At 37.5% G+C, this 22,071-nt stretch overlaps 2 protein-coding genes across 2 annotated transcripts; both read left to right on the top strand.

Annotated features, from left to right (window-relative positions):
* Positions 1–8,322: 8,322 nt before the first annotated feature.
* LOC140333320 (ADP-ribosylation factor-like protein 5C) lies at positions 8,323–15,052 on the top strand. The gene is made up of 5 exons (XM_072414906.1): positions 8,323–8,498; positions 11,218–11,278; positions 12,327–12,474; positions 13,149–13,232; positions 14,187–15,052. The coding sequence occupies exons 1-5, from the start codon at positions 8,453–8,455 to the stop codon at positions 14,340–14,342; spliced, it is 495 nt and encodes a 164-aa protein (XP_072271007.1). The 5' UTR covers positions 8,323–8,452; the 3' UTR covers positions 14,343–15,052.
* Positions 15,021–21,492, top strand: LOC140332429 (ADP-ribosylation factor-like protein 5C). Its single transcript, XM_072413695.1, has 4 exons — positions 15,021–15,029; positions 15,895–15,978; positions 16,912–17,063; positions 19,212–21,492. The coding sequence occupies exons 1-4, from the start codon at positions 15,021–15,023 to the stop codon at positions 19,258–19,260; spliced, it is 294 nt and encodes a 97-aa protein (XP_072269796.1). The 3' UTR covers positions 19,261–21,492.
* The last annotated feature ends 579 nt before the right edge of the window (positions 21,493–22,071 follow it).

Genomic DNA, 22,071 nt, shown 5'->3' with positions numbered 1-22,071 from the left:
AGTTACATTTAGGACATTTGCGCGGCTTACCCAATTCAAAATATTTTTTTTCCAATTTTGTGATTAATTTTTATGAGCAGATTGTTTCCTCAGGACTAAGCAAATCCCTATCTTTTTCAACTGCCTATAACAAGGCTTCCAGGATTTGCCAATTTTCTTGAAAAGATCCACTCCTAAACACACACCCTATTTAGACCCTGGAGTATGGATCATGTAGTGTGGTTGCACAGTCTACTATATATATTGGGGAATTATCCTTTTGAATAAAGAAATGCAAGAAAGGTGCAACATCAAGTCTATTTTACCACTGTGGTTTCTTCAAAATGGGATATCCGTCAACAGCCAATTACCTTTGATCCAACCTTAAGCAGAGTGTTTACATTTTGTGGCAGTGATTGTTTTTAACTTCAGCAAACAAAATCCAGAAATTCTTACTATTATGTTAAAACAAAATATTTTCTGTACTCCAAAGAAATGTTTTTGAATGAAATGAAGAAACGTGGTTAAGCTATAGCAGTATCTTTTTTTTTGGAAAAAAACTTATGGCACAAAAAGCTAAACCTATTAAAGCAGAACTAAAGCCTGTTCCATCGCAGGGCATTGCCTTCTTTTTCCAGGTACAATCTTCACTCATTCTAATTGGACTGTGGAAATTCATGCATTTCCAAGCATGCCGGGTAGCGATCAAGCAAGTAAGAGTGCCTTTTGCAATAGGGACCATCTGTTCCTTTCTGCAAAAATGACCTGCCTGATGGAAAGTTTTTAAAAGTACTTTATACTTTAGGTGGAGTACCTTTTCTCCCCTCACCCCTGTACCGTACCCTAATTGAACATCCCCTTTAACCAAAAGAACATAAATACCTTTGCCACATTGTAATTTTCCTAAGGGGTTATAGTGCAAATTATGCCTTGCTTTAAAACAACTACAGAAGAATAGTGGTTGAATTAGAATCTTTAAGTAACAAGTATTTAAAGTTATATAGAACACTATATTATTCCACCCAGGTTCTTCTATGGTAATCTATTTTCTCCAGTCTTGCAGAGCTTTAATAAATCAGGCCCTGTGTGTCATTTTAAGATTAGCAGTGGAGAAGGGGGAGTTTGCATATTCTTTAAAATAGGAAAACTTGTCTGATACACTTGCATTGAGAGAACAATGCACAAATATTGTGAAATAGCACCTAGCACTATATCTCTACAGGAGACAAAACCTACATCAACACTTCAAGTCTCTTAGCACTACACTTAAAGAATCACTAAAGTGTCATAGGTAACATAGTGAAATTGATAGGTAAAAAAAGTTTCTATGCAAATTAGTATCTAGACAACTAAAAGGGAAGTAAACCAAGGAACACTAACAACACTAACTAACTAGCAGACAGCAAACTGATGCTACCATCAAGCGAATTGAGATAGGACATATTAGTATTTTAATAACAGCATAACTGCTGATGCTGGCTAGCCAAACTGTGATGGCTGCAAAATACGTAAAGGTATTCAGCCTTTAACACATTGATGATAAATGACTGACAAAAATCAACTAAACTCCACTTTGGAAGGATAAACAGGAAAAATGCTCAGTTCCAAATCAAATAGGGGTAATTTTGATTACTTGCTTAGCCCCCAACAGATAGGCCTTTTTAAGGCCAAAGATTTCTAATGTAAGCGTTCTGCGAACTTAAAGGACAGTCTATATTTAAAGCCTACAATAAACTTCATAGGTATGTAGTAACCTTAAGAAACTCAGTCACCAACAAAAATAATTGCAGACAAAAGCACAGAAGGAAAAATAAATCAAGTATTTAAAATGTTTGTGCATTGTTCTGCTTTCCATTTTTTATTTACTTGCAATGTGCCCTTGAGCTTTAAGCACTATTTGATGAAACGATAAGTTAGACCAGGCCCGTTCCTTAATATCTCTCATAGCTACTTAACATGTCTAAATACTCTTTGTGCTAGACAAGGTCCTCCACTCCTTTCTTCTCTATTACTTCTAGGAAAGAAGGAAAGAGGTATACTTACGTAACAGCTCTGAGCCTGCTGACATCACATCTAATAAGGCAGCAACCATAAGCAGTTTCAGTGCATTTTGAAAATGCAAGGGAGGCTTTTACAGGTGAATAGCATGCACACATACTTTATTCTTTTGGAATATTTTTATTAAAATGAATGGTCTGAAGACAAAGTCTGTTTAAAGCAGAAAAGCAGCCAAATTTGTACGCCCAATATTAATGCACTTTACACTAGTCATTATTATGGCATGGCTAATCTAAAATATATCCTTGAGCTCATAAAATAAGGAAGCACTATTACAATTCAGACTCTCTAATTAAAAATGGGAGATCATAGTTTTTAATAGAATTCATCTTTGTAATAGTATTGATATTCTAGTTCAAGTATCTAAAAGTCATACATATTTAGGACAATTACTTAGAGGGTGTGGGGATATCATCTAAAGACAGGTGGATGCTTTCACTATTGAAATTTCTTTGCATGCAGAGGTTTAAAATATCATTGCTCTTCATTCCCACTAAGGAATGTTTGAGGGAATGTCAGGTTCCTTGTTTTATAAGTAAAACCCTTAGTGTTGTTCTACTTCAGAATATGTAAAACTGACTGCAGACCGGGTTTATATCAGACCTGGACTATAGTGTTAGTATACATGAGCTTTGTTGTAAAGCATTCAACATCATTATTGCTTTTACTGGTGTGCATTGAACTAGATTACTTGCAAATAATCATATATTACAGCAAGGATTATGCAGCATTGCTGTTCATGGTCTGCACATAGAGCTCACTACTTTAATTGCATTACTTTAGCACTTTGTGTTACTGTTGGAAAAAACAGAATCAGAGTTAGTTACCTGGTAACTCAATTTCCAGGAATATTCCAGGAAAGCATGTATGAGAGATGGCTCCACCCATCAGAAAGGAAACACAACCCACAGAACAAGGTAAAAAGCAGTCTTCCTTACTGCTGCCAGAACAGTAACAAAAAAAAAAGTAATTAAGAAATTACATACACCGCCAATGTAAACAAAACATGGAACGGGGAGGGAATTCAGTGCTGTCCTGGAAGATTCCTGGAAACTGAGTTACCAAGTAAATAACTCTGATGTAATCTCTGCTAGGACAGCATGCATACGAGTACATTCATAAAACTATGCAAAGTGATATATGGCAATCAATCTGGATGTACTCTTGTCCTAGGTATAAAAAAAATAATCAGTTGTGAGCTGCAACCATGGTATGGGAAAATTTCCTCCACAACAGTGAGAGACTAATAAAATCATACCAAAAATGATTACTTAAAGGTGGTTCTACAAGCTATTGAATCATGGGGTATACTTAGTTTTTTTTACACATAGCTTTTCCATTTTGGCTTTGTTTTTGTTATTAATAGTGATTTTATTTACATTAGAGGTTTGAATTAATTTTATAAACTGCTAACTAGATTATTTTTTCATTATGTCTTCATTAGCAAAACCTTAGAACTGAAAGTGTGTTCTTTCTTTTATCTCATAACTGTATCTAAAGACATGTCTACCAAATCCTGCATCAGTAAACAGACTTGTTCAGCCTGGCATTGGAACCATGTAGTCAAATGCCCCTCAGCACCTGTTTTCAACTGCTTGGCTCCCAGGAGTGTTGATAGGTGCTTTTTGATCCAGCCTGACCTTCTGGTGCTGCAGATTAAAGTTAATGACCGGGCCAGTAGGTGAGGTGGGCGGTATAACAGATAAAGCTGGCACTCAGTTCCACCACACTCTTTCTCTGGATAAAGTTTCCCCAGCCACCTTCCGCTTACCCTCATCCTGCTAACCCTCGATCCTGGCACAACAATCACCCCAAACATCCATAAAAAAAAACTGCTTGTGTAGCTGGGCACAAAGAGAGGAAATCTGGCCTCAGCGTTGACTACATGACACGGGCTCGTTAGGACCAGGTAAGCCCTCAATTACAACCCAAATGTGTGACTCGGGGTTACCGCTTTTTGTAACCAAATTCTACCCCGAGCCACACACAGGATTATCGCCAGGAGGGTTGAAACAGAACTAAACCAAAAACAAAATTGATTCAATTGATCAAAAATACATCCTATATTTTTTTTTTTACCTCTGTCAGGTTTATGGAGATATCAGGTGTCTGTTAGACCTATGAATTATCTTCTGCATCTGTCATAAACAGATTAAGGGCAGAAATCTGAATAAATATTTATGGTAATCTTATCTTGGCACCATACTGTTTGGAGACATTTATGTGCCCAGTGATCCCAAACTGCTCCACCATGGTCTATTCATCTATGTATTCCTTCCAACAGCAGGGCGTGCAGCATCAGAGCAGTTATAGGTAATAAAGTAATTAGTTGTCCATCCTCCACAGTAAGGCTAGGTACACAGGTATAATGGTTCTCGTCTGATAATCTTCTCAGGGCTGATATCGGACGAGAATCTTGCATGTGTACAGGGCTCGCCGCCCATCATCCGAATGACCATCCTGGTGCATCCAGGGACGATGAACAACAAATGTTACCCTATTGTAATGGAAGTGGGAAGGAGGAGAGAGCACATCGGGATGCTGCTCCCTAGTTCTCCCCCTCCCCTCTCCATAGAGCAGAACAGTGCTGTATGTACAGCACTTGTTTATGCATCGTGCAGTCCTTGGACAGGATTGTGAAAGATCCTTTCCAACGACAATTATTGCACGTGTGTACATAGCCTAATTGTCTGACAGCTTTGTAGCACCCAGTTTCCTCTAGTTTTGTGCACTTACTAAGGTGCTTTTATGTCAGCATCTCTAGTTTACACTTTGGCCTGTGTGCAGCTGCAGGGGATTAGAAGATAAATGTGCTGCAGCCAACGGGCAGATTAGTTCCTAGCAATGGTCCTGTTTTGTTATTTGGCCACCAGTGCTACAAAGCTTTCTAGATACCATTCACTACTTGCTTGTGATAACATTGCCTTACCTGCTATTGGTGTGGTTTCTAGGTGATTGTTAGCTGCCTGAACCAACATTTTCGAATTGGCTGCCTGCTACCTGTCTATTACCATTTTCCCTTTTCTGGACTTTGCCATACTGGATGATGTCTGTGGATCTTCTAGTTACTAACCCTGGACTGTATGACTTCCTGTTGTGTCCCTGTTATGCTCCTGTGGGCCCCTGGTCCTCCGTGAATCCTTGTTCCCACATGCCTTCTTTTACGTGCAAAAGTCTTGTGCTAAGATGGCCTAACTAGCCTCCCAAGGCTGGGGGCTTGCTATAAGGTGAAGAGTATGGAGTTAGATTGAGGACTGGCTTCTGGCAAGCACTGACGCTGGACCAAGGCTTTATATGCGTTGTCCAGTTTAAGAGTTGTTTTCTTCTTTTTACAATGCTTTTTTAAACTAAATAAATACAAGTGTTTCATACACAGTTTTTTTGGTAACATCTTACATGAATGAATGAACATGTAATAAAAAAAGGAAAAAGAAATTTTACTCGCTGAGCTTGGCATTTTAAATGGCAAAACATGCACTGTAATACCTAGGAAAAACTAGAACTGAAAAACATTTTTTTTTGTTACAGCTGCTGTTGAGTCAGTTTAAAAAACCACAGGAACTACAAGAATGCTAACAGCTGCCCCTTAAGCAGGTGTTCATTGATCTAAAAAATTTAAAGTGTACCATCCTCTAGAAAATTTGTAAAATAAATAGCATATACAGTATATTAAATAAAGATAAAAAAGAAAATATTGCATTTAACTTTTTGTGTTTTTATTTTTGCAGTAACGTTTGTACAATTCTAAAAAACAGATGCCAGTTAAACCTTTTTGTGGAAATCTGGTCAGTCATGGCTGTTGCCAAATAATCTATAGACACTAATGACTTACCACTCCTAGTATAACATGCCCAGCTCCCACTATTTTTACCAAAAAAAGCCATTGTTTCTGTGCACAACTATGTGATAAAGAGAAATAGTGAATAACCAAGGGAAATACTGTTTATGTGGTTGCCAAGTCTTAAATCAATATATAAACAAATAAAAAGGAAAGAAGAGAGAGACAGCTTTTTGTGGCAACACTGCAAAATGTGGTTTTACTAAGTAATGGACTATTCAAGCATCCGTAGCCTGACTATGCTAAATACATATATCATACGTAACGCGTTTCGCCCAATGGCTTCTTCAGGGGACTTTTTGTAGAGCCTTATATTGTTTGTTGATAGTTGCTGATTGGTAAAGGTAAGTGGTAGAAAGGAATGACAATTAGGTTACGTGGTTGTGTACTATAGCTGATTGAGGTTGAAAGATGTTAACAATCACAGTAACTTCAGATGAGTTAGGGGGTCTAATTCCCAGTATAGTTTGAATGCTGTTTTTGTAACCAGTATAATTAAAGCTGCAAAGGCTGGGGAAAATCTAGTCCCAGTGTTATTTTTACAATTTATCAGATGGTATCAGAGGACTAGGACAGGATGCCCACAGAGAGCTAAAAGGGAGAACTATGTGACCAAAAACATGTGCCCGGCACCGAGAGTGCACCTGACCACCGATATATTGTCCAGTGAGCATGTACAGAGGAGTTATGTATCTTTCACAGGACAAGGCGAATCTAGCGACTGCTGGGCATAAACCTACAAGGGTGGCACAAAAGGATCTTGTTATAAAGCTGTTAATCTGACTTTCATTGAAACATTGTATGGTGGAGAATCTTTTACAATGTATTGTCAATGGCAGTCATCTTCAGTCTCCTCTTACGTCTTCTTCTTTAGTTTTCTTTCGTCATCACCTGATCTTGCACTGCTACTCCCTTTAAAAAAAGGGTGTAGCATTAAAAAAAAAAAAAAAAACATTTTTATCTTACATAGAAGGGTTTTCTCCCTTCTATGTAAAGTAAAAATGTTGAGTTTAGGTACACTTTAAGTGCAACACTTTTTTTTTTTTTTTTTTTAGAAAAAGCTTCAGCACCACCCCCTAAATCTCGCCAAGGCATTTGAGAATGAATTGGAGCTCAAAGCCTCCCGGCATACCTACGTCACGCATGCACAGTGAGATCGGCAAATTTTTTTCCATCCTATGTCCCCCGATTTTGCGTCTGGGTCAGGTGACATAGGATTAAGTACCTGGAAAAAGAGACGAAGATGGCTCCGGGACGATGCAGGACAGCCTCGGATGGATCAGACTGCCCTGAAGGTAAGTGTATTTTTTTTGTTTTCAGTTTAATTTCTCTTTATTTTATTTTACAGGCAATGTCCCTTCTGCGATAGAGAACCTGCTCGGTTGTTGTTTTTTAATTTGAAGGGTTTAATTCTCGTTTACAACATTGGAACATTTTTCAATGACCAGCTGGGGATGGCAATGAACCACTGCAGGTGACTGCATCAGAACCTCAGCACCAGTCTGAACTAACTCTATGAATGAATGATCCAAGCATGAAAGCTGCCATTGGTATCTGGTCTTCGTGATTGTCTTGTTTCAGTACTCTGAACATTTCTGATCTGTATACTTGGGTCAGTACTTCAGAAAGCATTAATGCTAACCATTATTATTAATAAACAGCTCCAACGTATTACGCAGCACTGTACATAAAATAGGAGTTGCAAATGACAGACACAGGAGGAGGAGAGGACCGTGGCCTGAAGAGCTTACAATCTATGAGATTGGCTTTCCCTCAAAAAAATTGTCCTTCGACCGTGGTAATGACATATGACATTAGATTGTGATGTGACAACGGACTTTGTAAAGAGCTGTGTAATATGTCAAGGCTACAGTATATGAATACTGGCTAATAATATTAATATTACTAATATTACTAATGACTTGAACAGGACAATTAGCATTTTGTATAGATTGTTTCCAAACACAACATAAAAAAGTAACAAATAGGTGTGTATGATGAAGCAGGGAATTTTTGTAGCAAAATGAAAACAACACACCTTACTGGTTTCTATTTTCTGTATGCCTGTTGGGAATGTCTATACAGGTGAAAGGGATTTCCATTGTTTTGTCCCTTCTCTGTGATAAGAGATTCACAAACATAAGTTCTCAACAACATAAATGTGTCATTGCCAACTCCTTCCCTCACCACACTTATCTAAGCAGCTTTTTCTTCAACGTGACCAACCTTACAAGGTTTATTGTCATATTCACACCAGCGAATATTGAGTACGAACTGTCCTGACTGAGGTCACACGTGAGCGGAAATGCTAACACGAAAGGAAGTCGCTTTCCGTTCTCTATTAATGAGCTCACCATATCGCGCCCCTCATCATAAATAACCACGCCCTCTTCAAACGTCATCGAGACGTCATGGAACTCCCCAGGAAAGAACCCGTGGGCGTGGCTTGCGTGACGTCACGTGTGTTTAAATGCTATGGCCAGCCTTTAGCTTTGTTCGGGTAATCGGTGACTTCCAGGCTGCTGATCGCTTCGTATTATTGATTGCTATACCGGATAACCTCACCGATCAATAACAATGGGTCAGCTGTTTACTAAACTCATGAGCATTTTCGGCAATAAAGGTAAGCAATAATAAATGCTTATCTATCTATAAGTTCTCTGGCATAATAATAGTGGAGTAAGGACATTGTTACCCTATCCTAGCCTTAGATCATATTACTGCTTTTCTCAGATCTGGAAACGTTCATACATTGTTGCTTTCTTGCTGTATTTCCATCAATAAAGTAATGATCAGACCTTCTGTTATGTTTTTATTGTTGTTCTGTCCCTGTTGGGTGGATTTACTGTTTACATGATCATTGCAAATTGCAAAAAACTTGTAGAACAAATGTTAAAAAGAAATCTTGTCTTTGCAGACAGCTGGTTTAGAAATAAATTAATGTTATTTGGACAAATTTCCCTCTGATATACTATTGTGTAAAGTTTTAGTGCTACAGAACTTCCAGGGGCTTTAACCCTTCCCTGGAACAAAATGATTATACATTCTCCTTAAAAATATTTACGCACAACTCGAAAGATCAGCTATGATGTAGACAAAAGAAAGAGGAAAGTGCGAAACTTTTATTACTTTGAGTATATTGTTTGGCTACCCCAGGGGAAATATATCAAAAAAAAGAAAGACAAAGAGAAAAGAGTAACTAAACTTCAAAACATATTTATAATGAATGTTTATGCCATATATGTAAGGTAATACAATATTTACAGTGATGATATATTGAACAGGTAGTATGGGGATGGCTCTCCAATACACAAAGGAGAATGCCAGGTTTACTAAACAAAAACCAACTGACTAACTGTCTTTGTAGGAATGATAATTGTATCAATTCCAACACTTTTTGCTCATTGGGCTTCCTCAGGGAACATGTAGAGACTTTTCAAATGAAAAATAATGGTTCATTCATAGTGTCCGACGCGTTTCGCACATCGGGATTCCTCAAGGAACATGTAGAGACTTTTCATACGAAATATGATGGTTCTTTAGTAGTGTCCAAGCATTCCTTGAGATCTGAATTCGTTTCATTTTACTCAGATGACTAGATGGCTGTAAGGTATACAGATCCGGGCAATGATGAAGGGGAAGCAGTTCATTGAAAATGTTCCCTGAGGAAGCCCGATGGGCGAAACGCATTGGAATTGGGACAATTATCATTCCTACAAATAGTATTCAGTCGGGTGGTTTTTGTTTAGTAAACCTCCTTTGTGTTTGGATAATATATATTGCCTGTTCAATTTATCATCACTGTAAATATTGTATTACCTTATCTATATGGCATATAAACATTCATACTAAATATATTTTAAAGTTTAGCCACTCAAAACCCCAGTCTTTTCACTTTGTCTTTCTTTTTATGATGTAGACAAGCTACTTTTAACCCTGATCTAGGCATCTCTGCAGAGATCCATGAGCTGTGGTTGATTGACATTGTGTCTAATGGTGGGTCAATAGTTTTAGAGTCCTTCCTAATTGGCACAGCCAGTTGCATGACCGCAATGATCTATTTATCTATCTGTAAAGTTGACATTCTTACCAACACTCCAAAGTAGGTGTCCTTCCCTATAATTGTCAATTTACATGGCTTTTTCCCACCATTCTCCAACAAATTGGTTTGAGAAGTGGTTCTCTGAAATCTGAATATTATTTTAAATGTTCCTCCGGGTAAAAAAAAAAAGTGGTACAGCAGGCATGGCAATTACTTTGTTTTTCATGTTTCTTTCACATTGTTGGCTCTTGGTTTCAAACACACTTCAACATATAGCTGGTAACTCATACGTATGGGATCTGTACAATGCTTGGAAAAGTCTTCTCACTGAGAGGCAGAGGTTATGGTAATGAAGAATGCTTGAATGTGCTTTACAGGCTATAATTCACTCTTTCCTTATGCTGCCTTGAGGCTTTTGTTTTGCCTACCACTCATTAACCTTCTTTTTTTACATGCTTGTGTTTCTTTTATTACTTTTGTGTTGTCTCTTCACTTTCTTCGGGCAATTGTTTGCTAGGTCTTATGGGTGTGAAAGGCTTTTAGATCCTGATGTTTTTCTACAATAGTTGGAGAAGCCTGGTACAGAGCTTTTCTTCTGCTTCTTGCAAGTTACTTTCCAGCCCAGAATGTTTTTACAATTCAGACATAGCTTGCATTCCATTCTCTCCACATCTGCCTGACTTTTCATAGCAGAAACTTAGAAGGGAGGAGAAAAGTAAGGTTTGCCAAGGGTTCTTAAAAAGATATTAAAATGCATCTAAAGCCAAAACTTTTCCACTATTTTATATGTGGAAGGGTTATTAGGTCAGGTTTTAATGCTGCTTGTGTCCCTGATGGGTAGATTAACCCTTTTCGTTTGTCCTAGTAATCTTACCAGGGATAAAAGTCAAGGTGGTAACAATAAAGGGTAATTCTTCTTCAACTGGAGGCATTGAGAGCTGTCTGAAATAATTTCATTTTTCCTTTCTGTTCTTGATGTGTGAACAGAAATTAAATGGGTGGGGAACAATTTTGAACCATTCCCTCTATCCCAAAATAAAAAAAGGTTTTGGCTTTACAAATACTTATTGCATAATTGTAATATGGTCTTCCGTAATGGCTGCTTAAAATGTATATAGGAAGAATTACAAGTTGTATTGCCAAATGTGTCATTATTTTTTTTACTCACGACTTAATTGCTCCAAAATCATGACTGATCTTTCTGTGGTTGTTATATAACTTCCTGTCTTCACTTCCACTGCTTGTAAAACGTTGTCATTGCCACAATAATAAAGTAATATTGTCTCCATTTGTTCTACAGAGCACAAAGTAATCATTGTGGGCCTGGATAATGCTGGGAAGACCACCATCCTGTACCAATTGTGAGTATTTTTAGCCTACCTGTAGCAGATGGCCTAAGGGTTCAAGAGGAAGTGAAAGACACTTATTTATTAAGCATATGGTTGCTAATCATATGTTGGAAAAAAAGAGCATTAGAGCGCCTCCAATTCATTTGTGCTGTGTCTTTGGGGGAAAAGCTGTGACACCCTTGAACCTGAAAAAGTAATGGTAAAATTCAGGACCCCCCCCTCCTGTTTTATAACATAGGTTGGTGTTCTGTAATTGTAACACAAGTTTTTGATATGTAAGGACTACAGAACCCTACCCTTTCCTCTCTCCTAGAGGGGAGTTCTTCAGTCCACAGTGCTGGGAACAATTTTAACTAATAAAAATACAATAGTAGTAACAAGCACATAAAGTTTTCAGCAAGATTTCTCCTAGGATTATTGGGGGTCTTTTTTACAGTCACTGAATGGAAAAGAAAAACAAGCAGACATTAGGTCTTCATTCAAAAAATGCCTATAGTTAAAGGTAACATACTTAAATATAACACACAAAATTGACATAGTATATTTACTATGTATATTCGCTTTTTATTTTTTTCACAGCACTTTTTGATATTTTTGTTAAATATTGTATAAGTAAAAGGCAAATTATTCTTTATTTGTAGGCTTTATCTGAATGAAAAGCTGGTGTTTGCATTTTTTTATTATTTAAACATAACATTGCTTCTATGATTTTTATAGGGTGACGCTATACAGGCTCTGTACCTAAACATTCTTTTGTATGGCATTTGCGGTGTTGCGCTTCTTGGCAAATGCATGCTAGTCATCCTGTGTTCTTTTATTGTTGGACAGTTATTTGTTATTAGTAACTCTTTCTTAATATGGCAGAGGGTCCCCCCGTCCCCCCGACTTAAATTAAGTATTTCAATTCACATGTTCTGCTGTTCTACAGCCATATTTCCTTTTTAAAGTGTATTTGTTGCGTGTCCTGTTCTGGGTTGTAGGCGTCTGTCATATGCTGTCGTAGAACACCCCTAAACCTAACTTTACCAATCTAACTCTGCTTTTCTTTTGTTCCCTACAGTTTGATGAATGAGGTGGTGCACACAGCACCAACTATTGGCAGTAATGTTGAAGAAATTGTGCTCCGAAATACGCACTTTCTGATGTGGGATATTGGGGGACAAGAGACCATTCGAAGTACATGGAATAACTACTACTCCAACACAGAGGTAAAAATCACAGGATGTCTTATATTAAAACTGCAGTTTGCAAAAAGAAACAATGTAGACAAAGTGTCCACTGTAAGATATTCTATATCTACTAATAATTCAACAATAAATTCAGTACCCGGTGACCCCGTTTAAGTGCTCATGTGATGGTTTCATTTCCATTTCTGATCACTGATTACCGCTACACTCCAGGTTCAGTAACAATGTTCCCTTTTAGTGGTGTTGACCCCCCACTGTAAGGGCAGAATGCACATATTTGTGTAGGGATGATGTATATAGCGCTTTTATATACCTTGCTCCCCAGTGGCTTGCGTACTGTTTCTCTGTCTGCAATATGGGGATGCACTAGTATTCCTCCCCAGGCCTAGTGGCCTTTCATCTGTGATTGGTTCAGGACCTGTTTATTTAAATAAATTTATATTTATATATATATATATATATATATATATATATATATATATATATATATATATATATATATATATATATATTTTATTTTATTTTTTTTATTTATACCAAAGTTTACCTTAAAAATGCTAACTGATTACCCATATGTATATGGTCAAAATATTATATATAATATTAATAATAATAATCATTTGTTTCCATTTTAATTGTTACACTAAGCTTCTCTTTATGACAGATTGTAATGCTTTTTTGTTTTTTTTCTTAAGTTTGTTATCTTAGTTATTGACAGCACTGACAGAGAGCGGTTACCAGAAACTCGAGAAGAATTGTACAAGATGCTTGCACATGAGGTAGGTGTTCCTATTGAATTTAAATGCCCTGCTTAGACAAAATCCTTTTCGAGTGTACCTTTGAAAAGTTGCCATCTACTTGTGGTCTTCCTCCATATCCAGAACCTTCAGAAATGATTGGCCAGCTAAATATTACTTAAGCTACGTACACACTTCCAATGGTTCTCGCCTGATAATCGGCTCAGGGCCGATATCGGACAAGAATCTGAAGTGTGTACAGCGCGCGCCGTTCATCATCCGAACAACCATTCTGGTGGATCTACGGACGATGAACAACGAACGATCGTAATACAAGGGAATGGGAAAAACAGCGGGGTGCCACTCCGTCGCTCTCCCCTTCCCCTCTGCATTAAGCAGAATGGTGCTGTATGTACAGCATCGTTCATTCATCGTGGAGTGCTTAGTCGTTCCAACGACTATAATTGCAAGTGTGTATGCGGCTTTAGTTCTTTCTTTCTGGTACCATCAGCATGCTAATATTGTACACTGAACTGTGTACACATATGTCCATGTACAATTGGGTAATATAGCTAGCAGGCACATGTGCTGCTGTGGCAGAAAAAATGTTTTTGTCATTAAACCAGCTGCTAGTGATTTTTATTACCACCACAAAAGACATGGTCCGTTCATTGTCAAATATTTTTCATGGGACATTCTAATTGTTGAGGATCTGAAGATCTGCATCATTTACTAATGCTCACACATGGCAGTAAAGGGGTAGAAGAAGTTTAAAATGACAATATGAGCTGGACATATCAAGTGATATTCATTGCTGTTGAAAATTGCTACACCAAATGCAGATAAAGTCCATTCGTGTTCAATTTTTATGAACCTTTCTCCAAAACAAAAAAAGCATATAACCTGTTGTTATAAACATTTACTATGTTTCCTTTCTTTTTATTTCCACTTCTCAATTCCAATGTGTTGGGTGCTAAAATGCTTTTTATTCTACAGGACTTGAAAAATGCAGCTGTGTTAATCTTTGCCAACAAACAAGATGTGAAAGACTCCATGTCCGCCTCGGAAATATCCGCTTCATTGGCCCTTAGTGCTATAAAAGACAGAGCATGGCATATTCAAGGATGTTGTGCTCTTACAGGGGAGGGGTAAGTCTTCCCACTACAAAAACATCCATATTTATATCCCTTCTAACCTGCACTTGCATTTTCTGATATTACGATTGTCTTTGCCATTGTAGAAGTTGGTCTAATCAAGAGATTACTGATTAGGTTCGCTAAACTGGCACCTTTTGTAGACTGATGGGAGGACAAAGTTGGGCTTCATGTAGTTGCCTAATGATTGAAAATAAGAACACCTGTCCTTGCTGGATTTGGGAGGTCTCTTTGTGTTTGGTGTGACGGGCAAGGGGTTGCCATACTTACATTTGTTCCTTGCTTCTCTCTCTGCTATCCAGGATGCAAATAGGTAGTGGAGGATACAAAGACTGAAGGATACTGCATGTAAGACAGAGGTGGCAAAGGAAGCCTAATGAGCAGTGATAAAAGCAGTGACAAAAAGGAAACCAGGGAAACAAAAGAGAAATGGAGGCAAGCTGTGGGGGATGGGAGAGCATGTGATAGGGGGGAAGTACTGCAGCAAGGATAGAAGGAAACTGTAAACTATGGAGGCTTAACATGTGCTAGAATAGGAGAGATGAAAGGCCTTTGAATGATAGTAATTGATGTAAACAGAATATGCAGTGGTGCTTGGTTGTGAATCTAGGTGGCTTGCTATTGTGGTTGAAAGGTAACAATGGGATAAGCTGTAACTTGATGGCGGAATAGAGCAATGAAAGAGGTATATAACTAAAAGAAGAAAAATTTAAGTGATTTAATACCTGGAGTGTCGGCACAGAGTTGATGCAACCTCTGTATGTCTGCACACCCCAAAGGCATGCGTATAATGTAAGTTTCAGTCAGTGACTAGTTATAAAGGCTTTAATTGAAATGATTACATGTTCCAAGTAATTTGTCGGTGAGAATATTAAAGTACACACTGCATTCTAAAGCATACATTAAGTCTTTACAGGTAGTACTAGCAACCAAATGATTAGTGGACCTTTAAAAACAATCCATTTACATATGTTGGGTAAAATTATCCCAACATTGCAACATATGTATTTGGCATAATAAATATTATCAGCCATGTTTAATTTTTAGGTCTCAATTGCTATGGCTGCTGAAAGTGGGGAATATCATAGAAAATAAAAATTAATATAGCAATAACAATATTAAACTGGCTGGTGTTCTTGGACCCTCATTGTTCTGGTATGAGCATCACCTATATACATCGTTAATTGGTGTTTGTTCATTTTTTTTTATATAAAACAAAATAATGTGAATAATAATTGATTATTTTTTTTAGACTGACAATGTAAGGTTTGAAGAGGAACTTAGCCAGTCAGTCTAGACTTCTTCTCTTTTGAGTACTGTAATGTATTTGCTTACACCAGTTACTAGAATACATATATATATATATATATATTTTATTTTATTTTTTTTATTTATACCAAAGTTTACCTTTAAAAATGCTAACTGATTACCCATATGTATATGGTCAAAATATTATATATAATAATAATAATCATTTGTTTCCATTTTAATTCTTACACTAAGCCTCTCTTTATGACAGATTGTAATGTTTTTTTGTTTTTTTTCTTAAGTTTGTTATCTTAGTTATTGACAGCACTGACAGAGAGCGGTTACCGGAAACTCGAGAGGAATTGTACAAGATGCTTGCACATGAGGTAGGTTTTCCTATTAAATGTAAATAGCTTGCTTAGACAAAATCCTTTTCGAGTGTACCTTTTAAAAAGTTGCCATCTACTTGTGGTCTTCCTCCATGTCCAGAACCTTCAGAAATGATTGGCCAGCTACTTATTACATAAGCTACGTACACACTTCCAATGGTTCTCGCCCGATAACGGACAAGAATCTGAAGTGTGTACAGCATGCGTCATTCATCCTCCGAAAGACCATCCTTGCGGATCCACGGACGATGAGCGATGAACGGTCGCAATGCAAGTGAAGGGGGAGAGTGCGCAGCAGGGTGCCGCTCCGTTCGCTCCGTTGCTCTCCCCCTCCCCTCTCCATAGAGCAGAATGGTGCTGTATGTACAACACTCGTTCATGCATCGTGGAGTGCTTAGTCCTTGGAAAGAATCGTGAAAGATCCTTTCCAACGGCTATAATTGCAAGTGTGTATGCGGCTTTAGTTCATTCTTTCTGGTACTGTCAGCATGCTAATATTGTACACTGAACTGTGTACACATCTGTCCATGTACAATTGAGTAATATAGCTAGCAGGCACATGTGCTGCTGTGGCAGAAAAAATGTTTTCGTCATTAAACCAGCTGCTAGTGATTTTTTTTACCACCACAAAAGACATGGTCCGTTCATTGTCAAATATTTTGTTGTTGAGGATCTGAAGATCTGCATCATTTACTAATGCTCAGGCAGTAAACTACATGGCAGTAAAGGGGTATAAGAAGTCTAAAATGACAATATGAGAAGGACATGTCAAGTGGTATTCATTGCTGTTGAAAATTGCTACACCAAATGCAGATAAAGTCCATTCGTGTTCAATTTTTATGAACCTTTCTCCAAAACAAAAAAAGCATCTTTTTATTTCCACTTCTCAATTCCAATGTGTTGGGTGCTAAAATGCTTTTTATTCTACAGGACTTGAAAAATGCAGCTGTGTTAATCTTTGCCAACAAACAAGATGTGAAAGACTCCATGTCCGCCTCGGAAATATCCGCTTCATTGGCCCTTAGTGCTATAAAAGACAGAGCATGGCATATTCAAGGATGTTGTGCTCTTACAGGGGAGGGGTAAGTCTTCCCACTACAAAAACATCCATATTTATATCCCTTCTAACCTGCACTTGCATTTTCTGATATTACGATTGTCTTTGCCATTGTAGAAGTTGGTCTAATCAAGAGATTACCGATTAGGTTGGCTAAACTGGCACCTTTTGTAGACTGATGGGAGGACAAAGTTGGGCTTCATGTAGTTGCCTAATGATTGAAAATAAGAACACCTGTCCTTGCTGGATTTGGGAGGTCTCTTTGTGTTTGGTGTGACGGGCAAGGGGTTGCCATACTTACATTTGTTCCTTGCTTCTCTCTCTGCTATCCAGGATGCAAATAGGTAGTGGAGGATACAAAGACTGAAGGATACTGCATGTAAGACAGAGGTGGCAAAGGAAGCCTAATGAGCAGTGATAAAAGCAGTGACAAAAAGGAAACCAGGGAAACAAAAGAGAAATGGAGGCAAGCTGTGGGGGATGGGAGAGCATGTGATAGGGGGGAAGTACTGCAGCAAGGATAGAAGGAAACTGTAAACTATGGAGGCTTAACATGTGCTAGAATAGGAGAGATGAAAGGCCTTTGAATGATAGTAATTGATGTAAACAGAATATGCAGTGGTGCTTGGTTGTGAATCTCGGTGGCTTGCTATTGTGGTTGAAAGGTAACAATGGGATAAGCTGTAACTTGATGGCGGAATAGAGCAATGAAAGAGGTATATAACTAAAAGAAGAATAATTTAAGTGATTTAATACCTGGAGTGTCGGCACAGAGTTGATGCAACCTCTGTATGTCTGCACACCCCAAAGGCATGCGTATAATGTAAGTTTCAGTCAGTGACTAGTTATAAAGGCTTTAATTGAAATGATTACATGTTCCAAGTAATTTGTCGGTGAGAATATTAAAGTACACACTGCATTCTAAAGCATACATTAAGTCTTTACAGGTAGTACTAGCAACCAAATGATTAGTGGACCTTTAAAAACAATCCATTTACATATGTTGGGTAAAATTATCCCAACATTGCAACATATGTATTTGGCATAATAAATATTATCAGCCATGTTTAATTTTTAGGTCTCAATTGCTATGGCTGCTGAAAGTGGGGAATATCATAGAAAATAAAAATTAATATAGCAATAACAATATTAAACTGGCTGGTGTTCTTGGACCCTCATTGTTCTGGTATGAGCATCACCTATATACATCGTTAATTGGTGTTTGTTCATTTTTTTTTATATAAAACAAAATAATGTGAATAATAATTGATTATTTTTTTTAGACTGACAATGTAAGGTTTGAAGAGGAACTTAGCCAGTCAGTCTAGACTTCTTCTCTTTTGAGTACTGTAATGTATTTGCTTACACCAGTTACTAGAATTTTCAAATGGTAACATAGATGGTAAACTACCCAACAGAGATTGTTACTTCTTCCCATTAAACCAAAAAAAAACTTTCATTGAGGGTAATATTCAGGTTCATTAAGGGTGTTCCTCTCTTCACTAATAACTTGTTGAGCCACCTCATTAAGCAATCATATATAATGTATAAAAGAAGAAAAAGAATGAGGTTCATGGCTCAGGGATTGTATGAAATATTCACCTTATTCTTTACCACTTAGACCAGGGGTGCTCAAACTTTTTTGGCTTGCGAGCTACTTTTAAAAGTTACCAAATGATCTACCAAAATAAAAACGAACATTTAATAACTCCTGTGCGCAGGAGTTTTTTTGAAAAGCAGGGCTCCGCGATCTACTTGCGTTGCCCTTGCGATCTACTGGTAGATCGCTATCCACCAGTTGGGCACCTCTGATTTAGACTAAATAGTTACCCTTGGTGTGTGTATAGCTGAAGAGGGAAGCTTAATTAGAGATTACCTTTTAATCCAGACATCTCATTTTTAATCTGTCCAAATGTCACCGGTCTGCTGGAACTTTTCTCCTTTGTCACTACTAAGCAGTAAATTTCCCGAAACCTTCTTCCTAAATTAGAGAAAAAAAGACTTTAAAAAAACAAAAACTTTCCTGTATTACAAAACTTTAAACACTAAAATAGAAAGTTCTTTGTCAGCATCACAACTGGTTTCAGCTTGCTCTTGCATATAATTACTGTTGCAAAACCTTAATGTCTTTGCATGTTCTATATACTAATCAAGTTCTCCTTTTGTTTTAAAGGCTGCCTGCTGGGCTGGACTGGCTAAAGTCTCGGGTCACTGCCAACTAATCATAATGGGAACTTTATGTGCACTGGACACTTTGATCAATTTTTACATATCGCCTTGTTTATATAGAAGATTTCACTTATTTTATACATAAAAAGATAAATCATTGAACCAAATTTGCTGAGCTGTGGGTGGTTCTGAACTATTGAACTGGACCTATGAAGAAGGAGGATATTAATGGATATGGGAAAAACCTAAAGTGGCATCTTTTGAGACCAGCGGCCTTTAAAAAAAAAATATACTACATTCCTAACGCTACCAAAGAGGATGCTTTGAATTTTTCACTGGGCCAGCAGCCATGATTGTGATACAAGTAAAACCAGACGAACAAAGGCTATCCATGGTCAAAACTGAACTGGGCCTAATCTAAAGCTACTACTTCTCCCACTTGGTAAATACCATCTGTTCCTGCGCATATTGTTTAATTGCTGAAAAAGAGGTCCAAGTCATGGAAAGCTGTTACCATAATAATGCCATCACCGTGCTGGGATCAGATACAAAGAGATTATGCTTCCAAATTCAGGTCACATTTACTCTACCTCCAGTCTCTGCATTTGAATTTTATCGACTGTTACTAGTAGTAGTAATAGTAGAAGTATTCTAACTTCTCAATCTCTATACTTTCTAAACAGGGTTTTGTGATATGTATCTTGAGGGCGGATGTGCAAGCATTATTTGCCTTTTTATCCCTGGAATTGCCTCCAATTGTGTTTTGTTTTTTAGCCTTGTAGTTTCTCCAGGTCCCTTGTATAGTTTTGTAAAGCTAGTATTACTACCTCAGCTTTCTTGTAAATAGTACTAATACTTTTTTTTTATTCATTGCCAAAACTGATTTCTCATTGCTTATCTGAATGATTTGTACCCACAGCTGTGTGAAAATGTTGCAAACAGACTGACTGAATTTTGTAATTATTTTTTTTCCCCTGGGACTAATTTTTTGTATTGCTTTGAATATTCTTTTACCGGTCTGTGATATACCATTAAGTAGAGTAGATCCCTTAGATCAGGGGTGTCGAACTCTGGCCCACAAGGGCCTTTTTTTTTTGGCCCCCCAAAGAATTCCAAAAATGCCTGCTACTACATATTGCAGCTACTACAATTCCCGGCATCACTGATGTCTGTAGACCAGCGGCCTTTGCGTGGCCCCGCATTGTTCTATTGACTGTTTTATAGACGCAAGTAATGCCGGGAATTGTAGTCTCAGCGTCACTCGCATCTATGGAACAGTAGGTTAGATATCCAATCCCTGCCCCCCTCTCACACATCAGGGGCCCCTACAGTAATATATTGTAACCAGTTCTGCATGCAAATGATAAAAGCAACACAGCGGTTAATTTGAATCTTCTATATCAGGCAGTACCAGCAGCAGGAAAACAAAGGGTTAAATTGTCCTAGCTGTATCTCTATGATTGTGGTACATAGCTGGAAGGACATACAGTCAGTATTAGGCTGAGGATATAATATAGTGTGCTGGAACATTCACAGAGAATCTCCATTCATTTACTTACACATGGCAGGATCCACATGAATCTCCATGTTAATGCCTCACATCATCATTTTCAATACATGCAATACATAGACATTATTCCTGTACACCCATCATGTGACACAAGACCTAGGCAATGATCACATGGTCCTGACTACCAGGGGCATTGTGTTTGTTTCAATCCATTAGAGACTGCATAGTGTATTAGTGTCAGACAAACTTGTGATGTGCGAGGATGAACAACACACAGCCTGCATAGATAGATAAAAATTAGTCTTTTCAAGTGTGTGTGGAGGGGTTTGTTTTTGTTAATTATTGATGAAGTAGTAAACTTCCATAATTTTTTCACTAAATTTCAAGTTTTTAATTTCGGCCCTCTGTGTATTTGAGTTTGACACCCCTGCCTTGAATAGTTATTGGTTTAAAGTTCACTTTTGTATGTAAATCATTTTAATTGTTATTTATATTTTAAATTGTTGACAAACTTGTAAAATGTCTTTGTATTATTATGTATTTGTATTATTCTGTGAGACCTGCAGAACAGTGCTTTATGGCTGTTACATACAGGTTAGTAGAGAACAAGGTGTTTTTGATGGTATTAAGACATTTCATTGGTGCTGAAACCCTAAGGAAGGGGTGATTCTTTTGTAAGTGTTAACCCTGTACTCCTTTCTGTACCTGGCTGTGCAGTGTGCTGGCAATGTGTGCACACCGGACAATAACCATTAAACCATGTTTTATTCTTGTATACCTGTGTCTTTTTATTCTGGTAATGGGGAGCTCTTTGTGACCAAAGAGAAAGGAACTGCATGGTTTTAATAGTACATTCTGACAGAAAGTAACATTTGGTCACACAAAAAACACACTTGAAACAGGTCTGTCAAAAAGTGACTAATTAGGGTTAAGGGGCCAGGGCTGTAAAAGAGAACACTTACAGTGAGGCTGCTTCGCACATATAATAACATTTTCATTAAAAAAAACAAAAAAAAAAAAAACATGCTTTAAATCTCAAAACATATTTTTTCCTAATGCAAAAAGTACTCCTAAAATTAAATGCCAGTTACAATTTTCTTTATTAGTGCAACCGTTTATCAAACACAAATTTCAAATAAAAACTAATCTAAAGCTAATTTTAGTGCATGCAATGTAATCCAGTTTAGTTTTTTTGACAATTAAAAAAGATGAAGTTGTATTCAGTAAATACAAACCAAATATGTCCTACCCTGCAATTTTTTTTCCCTGGAGGGATGTCAAGCAGATGGAGCAATTCAATATATATTGAGGGTGAATTTGCTGGAATGTCTAATAAATTGACCAGTGTCTTTAA

The sequence above is a fragment of the Pyxicephalus adspersus genome, chromosome 6 (assembly GCF_032062135.1).
Source record: "Pyxicephalus adspersus chromosome 6, UCB_Pads_2.0, whole genome shotgun sequence".
Lineage (NCBI taxonomy): Eukaryota > Metazoa > Chordata > Amphibia > Anura > Pyxicephalidae > Pyxicephalus > Pyxicephalus adspersus.
This window is presented reverse-complemented; position numbering and strand designations above follow the sequence as displayed.

What these genes read in the sequence shown, in the direction of transcription:
- LOC140333320 (XM_072414906.1), top strand. Translation starts at nt 8,453, where the DNA reads ATGGGTCAGCTGTTTACTAAACTCATGAGCATTTTCGGCAATAAAG. An exon ending in ACTACTACTCCAACACAGAG is followed by an intron (nt 12,475 to 13,148) that starts GTAAAAATCACA and finishes TTTTTTCTTAAG; the next exon opens with TTTGTTATCTTAGTTATTGA. An exon ending in ACAAGATGCTTGCACATGAG is followed by an intron (nt 13,233 to 14,186) that starts GTAGGTGTTCCT and finishes TTTATTCTACAG; the next exon opens with GACTTGAAAAATGCAGCTGT.
- LOC140332429 (XM_072413695.1), top strand. An exon ending in ACAAGATGCTTGCACATGAG is followed by an intron (nt 15,979 to 16,911) that starts GTAGGTTTTCCT and finishes TTTATTCTACAG; the next exon opens with GACTTGAAAAATGCAGCTGT. An exon ending in TGTGCTCTTACAGGGGAGGG is followed by an intron (nt 17,064 to 19,211) that starts GTAAGTCTTCCC and finishes TTTGTTTTAAAG; the next exon opens with GCTGCCTGCTGGGCTGGACT.